A 6,000-nucleotide genomic window follows, 5' to 3' on the forward strand; every position below is an offset into this window, starting at 1 on the left:
TCCTGGGCTCGCACCGGCGCACCGCTTGTTCGGCCATGCTGAGGCCGTGTCCCACATACAGCAACTAGAAGGATGTGCAACTATGACATACAACTATCTACTGGGGCTTTGGGGAGAAAAAGGGGGAAAAAAAAAAGGAGGAGGGTTGGCAATAGATGTTAGCTCAGAGTTGGTCTTCCTCAGCAAAAAGGGAGGATTGGCATGGACGTTAGCTCAGGGCTGATCTTCCTCACGAAAAAAAAAAAAGGCAGCTAGCATTATTTATTTTGTGTTCATGGGAATTTTGCTCTCCCTCCTTGCTTTGGGGGCTCTGAAAAATTGCCTTTAGCCAGAAGGAAGGCCTGGCTGGCTAGACCACAGTTGGCATGCAATGGATCTCAATCTTGACTACACCTTAGAATCACCTAGGGAGCTTTTTAGAAAAATATGGGTAGCTGGGCCTCACTTCAGACCAATGAAATCAGAATGGGAAAGAGGATGTTGCCAATGGTACAAGGTGTTTTTAATGCACAGCCAGGGTTAGGGAAATGCCGAAAATAAAGAACTTCGGCAAATAAGAGCTAATCAGAGAAGGATTCCTGGAGGCAAAATACAGGAACAGATTAAGGAAAAACCCCTTCTCTCCCTTGCATCGGGTGTCATGTGTGTTTATGGTCAGCTTCATGACTCTGCTTCAAGGTTCTAATCTCAAGATGGGTAACTGGGGCTGGTGTCACAGGTCATACTCAGTCTACAAAGAGATGCCACTGCTTCTAGTCACTGCCATTCGTTGACGGCTTCTATGTCCCAGGCCTTCTGTCAGGTGCTTTCTGCACATGGTCCTTCTGAGTCTTATAACTGCCATGGTCTTGGTGCTCATGGTTACAGATCAAAAAGCGGCAGAGCTGGGATTATGAGTAGAGTCTACTGATGTACCAGGTGGGATTTCTTCCGGGCAGCAGTCTTCTGGTACATTTTGGCAGCTGTGGTACGCCAGGTGTCCTTTAGAACTTGATTGGCACCTGGTTGCAGAATTTAAAGGGCATTGTGAAGTGTCTCCAGCACTTCCTGCCTCCAGTGATCCTCTCAGGCTTTCCAGAGAGCTCTTTCTCTTGCCAAGATGGTAGACTTGACCTAACCAGAAGTAGGATTTTAGTGGTTAAAGGGGAAGAAAACCAGAAAAATAGATGCCCACCGTGTTTCCTTTCCTCTTCAGGTGGGGCCATGAGAGCGCTGTATGCCTACAGCCCTCTGGAGGACAGCTGGTGCCTGGTGACCCAGCTCAGCCATGAGAGGGCCAGCTGCGGCATCGCGCCCTGCAACAACCGCCTCTACATCACCGGGGGACGCGACGAGAAGAACGAGGTCATCGCCACCGTGCTGTGCTGGGACCCCGAGGCCCAGAAACTGACGGAGGAGTGCGTCCTGCCCCGGGGGGTGTCGCACCACGGCAGCGTCACCATCAGGAAGTCGTACACCCACATCCGGAGGATCGTGCCAGGAGCGGTGTCTGTCTGACTGCAGAGGCGGGAGGACCACTTGGGGAGCAGGACAGTGCGCCGGAGACCCTCCTCCTCACCTCTCACCCACCTCCATCCCACTTCAGACAGACAGTGGGCAAGGCTTGAGTTTTAGGCCATATATCAGGGGCTCCCCGTGGCTCCCCATGGGGGCTCCTTGGAAGTCACACTTTTGGGACACTTGAGACTAGCCAGGAATGTTTGCATGACCTACCTCAGGAGGGAAGAAGAGTAATATTGAACATTCTGGACATACCTGTCCCATGCCAGGTTCAGCGCCAGGCACTTTTGTGTATCAGTTCATTTAGCCATCACAATGACCTGGTGATTGGATGTCATCACTCCTGTTTTACAGGTGAGGAAACTGAGTTTCAGAGAAGCTAAAACTCAGGTCTTTCCATTTCAAAGTCAGTGACCTTTCTGCCAAGCTGCCTATCTCAGAGCAGGAAAAAGCAAAACAAAATCGGCTCATTTTTTGCTCTGACAAGTTTGCTGAAGGATTCACTCAGCAAGGCAGGGAAATAAAGGTGTTTCTTTTTTCTTTTCTTTTTGTTTTTCCTTATATTTAAACCATATGGAATCCTTGGTGTTAGAGCCTTGGGATCCTTGTCAGGAGCATCTCATAGCTTCTTCCATTGGACAGGTTTGGGGAGGTGGGTCTGGGAGGGCCTGTTTGCTTTGAAAGAGATAAAAGACTGCTGTCCTCCCCTCAAAAGCCCCTATGTTTTATGATCACAGGAGGCTCATCTTGGACTAGAACTGTTATTGCCAGACAGAATTGTTCCTTCAGCGCTGGCCAGTGTCTTGGCCTTTTAATGTCCAACAGTTGTATTGCAATGTAGAAAAGAGGTTTGCAGAGACTCAGAATATTGTTTTTTAAAAATGTAAACATCCTTACACTGCTGGCCTCTGCAGAATGGCTGACTCTTCTCGACAGTATACATTCTACTTTTTAGACAGTGATTTGGGTCCATGTCCCTGAGACTCTACCCTCCTGGAAACTTAGTTTTCAAGATCCTTTTAAGACTTTCTATTTGGTTTTTGGATCAGCTTGACACAATTTTGACTCAAAGAACAGAGTCTGTCCTTCACTCTAAGTGATAGAGCTTTCCAATGAGCTCACTGGAAATTCATTCTAATCCCCAAGTTGGGGAAACAGATTAAGAGATCCTGTTTCACATGCTGTATTTAAAAAGCAACAACAATGGTAACAACATAGTAACTGCATTACCCAATGTGCTTTATTTTCATCATATGATTTCAAATCTCTTCATAGAGTTTTATTTTGTGTTAGATGTGGCATATTGTGCTTGCACTTCTCAGTGGTTTGGGAAGTTAGAGGTATTAGAGTTGATAGTGAATTTAATTTTCATAGAAAATTATGGTTAGGAGAAGCTAATGTTCAAAGCAGATTTAAAAAGACTTGGAAAATTATAAGTGAGGTTTCTGTTGATACTTAGATCATTGAGGATAAATATAAATGCATGTTGGTGTGTGAAAAGCTCTGTGCCTCAGGGTCAGGTGTGACAGGTCAGCTCCCTCCTATGAAAAGTAAGATGGGAAAATACAAACATATTTGCGGAAATTTAGAACACATGCATCACTTACTCATGAGCACTAATGACCTTAACAAAGCTCTCAACTGAAACAATTTAATCTAGTTCAGTTCAGCAAACATCCAAGGAGTTCTTTATGTTGGGCAAGACTTGGAGACACCAATGAATAAGACAATTCCCCACCCTGAAGACACTCAGTAAACAGGTAAATAGGCCACTATTCAATATTATAACATTTCTTTTTGTCAAGTTAGTGAAAAATGAGATCTATATGAAGTAATGAAGCAGCACCCAAGTCTTTACGGGCCTTCCAAGTGGTGTCCTTGGGAAGCTGTGCTCTTAGGTCAACAGTGTGGCCATGGCTTACATGCTTGTCTTTCTTTGAGATCACCTTCAGAAACTGTTTATGAGCTACAGAAGAAATCAGTCATGTTCCAAAGACAATTTCAGGGAAGAACTTCCAAAGAGGAATCTAATGACAACATCACTGGCCTCCCACATAGACAGCCCAATACACAGAGAGCCTCCCCTCAGAAAGAGAGTGCTCCTTGTCATGGCAGTCCTTTGAGAAGAGAAATCAGCAAATTTTGAGCCCATCAGTGGGTCAACCCTACACTGGAAAGTGAGGATTTAGAATCTCTGTGTTATAGACCTGGTTCTAAATGCAGGACCCACATTTCAGGACTAGTTCAGAATACCTAAATGAAGACAAGGGAAGGATTCTATGTGATTTTTGTATCACCAGATAGGCAGGTGAGTCGTGGTAAAACCTCAGCTACCTGGCCCTCAAGAAATAGGAATTCTCAATAACAGCATGGGTTAGCAGACAGAGACACCTATTAAGAAGATCCAGAGTTCTGCACCTGAAGCTGCCAGTCAGTGGCTTTTAGGGAAAGAAAAAAGTTCACGACATTCTGGGTTCAAGGGCAGTGTGTATAAGTATAACATAACTTATACACTTAAGTGTATATAAGTATATACACACTTAAAATGTTATATCATCAAGATTTAAGTTTCTAGGCACTAGCCAGTGAAGGAAGCGCTTGAAATCTAATCTCCATTCGCAGATAAATAAAGAAAGAAACAAAAATCTATTTTGCAGGAAGTTAGCTGTCATAACTCATGCCACCAGCAGGGGGATGAGGCTGATTAATGCCAGAGGAACCAGAGACAAAGGGCCGTAGAGCTCAGGCAGGGCGTGCGGGATGTCCCGGCACAGCAGACTGGATTTAAGGCAGGTCCTGTGAGTAGACAGAGCACCCCTGGCTGGGAAGAAGAGGATGAGGTAGGAGGAAGAGGAGGAGGAGGCGGTCAGGTTCTAAGGACACAGGTCTAGAAACTGATATCAGGGGCCTGGACTTGGTGAGCATGACTCCATTCTCAAGAAGGGTAGAGGAGAATAAGGAACAGGGGTTCCGGGCAAGTGGGTCCAGGAGGGAGCCCACTTCTCGGAAGTGAGGCACAAGTTGGAGCAGGATGAGCAGGCAGACCCGTTTGCTGCGGGGCCTCTGAGCTGCTTGGCTGGGTCTCTCCTATCTTACTGGACCTGCAGAGAATGAGGCCCAGAGGCTCTGATGGGACAGAACCCTAGGGGAGGCTAAGGGACCTCCATCGACAAGGCTGGTCTGAAGCGGGCGGGGAGCTAAGCTCACCAAACCCAACAGATGAATGTTCTCTTCTTACCTTTCATCACATTCTGCTCTCAGTGACTTCAGGAAACACACACACACACACACACACACACACACACACACACACACACTGCCCTTGAACCCAAAGCAAGCTATGGTCTCAGGAAAATGCAAATATCCTTTGCTTATAGCTGTGAAATTACAGACTTGCTATTTCTAAAAGTCCTTGAGGTACTGTTATTGCTTACTCCTCCTACTTGATTTTGAAAAGGAAAAAGGAAAGTACTCAATAGAATTTTCAAAACGAGTAACCACCACTGGAATTTCTTCTATAAAGTCCTAACTCGGGGTTGCAAAATCATTTTTCCCCTTAATATCTGATCTGGGTGTTGTATTAGATCTCGTAATTTGAAGAGGCAACCTTCATGGAAATTTACAAATATCTCAAATATGGCTACTGCAATATCAGTTTCGACAGGTCAGATCTTCATATTTATAGGTAAAAATAGTCAACACTTAGTTAACTAAATCCTTTAAGCATTTTGATTACATGAGGTTGTATTTTTTTTTAAGTGATCAAACTAAGGATATTGTTTATAGGTAAAAATACAAACAAAATTTTTATTTATTCAATAAAATATGTGTGGAATGGATAAAAATATGTTGTATACAATCACTAGGTGAATTTTCTTTTTTTGCTTGTTTTGGTTGGTATAAGTAAGTGGTATCTAAATAGAAATTAATTTAGGAGGTGGAAATTTAAAACATAGTTGGTTCAAGAAGGTTCAGATAAAAATTCATAGGATAAGATTAATCAGATTTTTTTCACAGAATGACAAAAAGTAGACAGCTTTTCCCTCCCTGATGACTCATTACCTCTCCGCGCAAGCTTTTACCAACCCATTTGCCAATTGTGTGACTCATTCTGCCTGGCCTTATGCCTTCCTACAGGAGGCTGCCTTCCAGGTTTCTGATTTCTGCTCTGACCTCTCAGTCCTGCGTCAACCAACGTCACCATGTTGTCTCTGAAGCCTTAACCGATCTGTGCTTCTAAACTTGGGGCACATGAAACTTGGGATACGAGACAGAGCTCTGTGGTTCTCACTCTGGAAAACTCTTCATCACTTTAGTTTGTTTTAGGTTACAATGCAAAGGCCCTATGCATTGAAAAGGAAAACCTGAGGCTTTAAAGAAAGGTGCAGTTACATGAATAGCTTTAGAGCATTCCACCTGAGCCTCCCTAAAGACAGAGGTTCTTGCTCCTCTGCCTTAGGGATTCTGGGTGGAAAACCTTGGGAAGCACAGCCCCGTCTC

The 6,000-nt window shown here is 44.5% G+C and overlaps 1 protein-coding gene across 1 annotated transcript in view; it reads left to right on the forward strand.

The window, feature by feature from the left end:
- The window catches only part of KLHL6 (kelch like family member 6), a 54,834-nt gene extending 52,790 nt beyond the window's left edge, over positions 1-2,044 (forward strand). The window contains exon 7 of the mRNA XM_004424675.3: positions 1,196-2,044. Within this exon, the coding sequence (XP_004424732.1) occupies positions 1,196-1,497 (302 nt within the window). The 3' untranslated portion in view covers positions 1,498-2,044. The remainder of the gene's footprint in view (positions 1-1,195) is intronic.
- Positions 2,045-6,000: the final 3,956 nt, after the last annotated feature.

Source organism: Ceratotherium simum, chromosome 15, assembly GCF_057802395.1.
Source record: "Ceratotherium simum simum isolate JZ-2026a chromosome 15, ASM5780239v1, whole genome shotgun sequence".
NCBI lineage: Eukaryota > Metazoa > Chordata > Mammalia > Perissodactyla > Rhinocerotidae > Ceratotherium > Ceratotherium simum.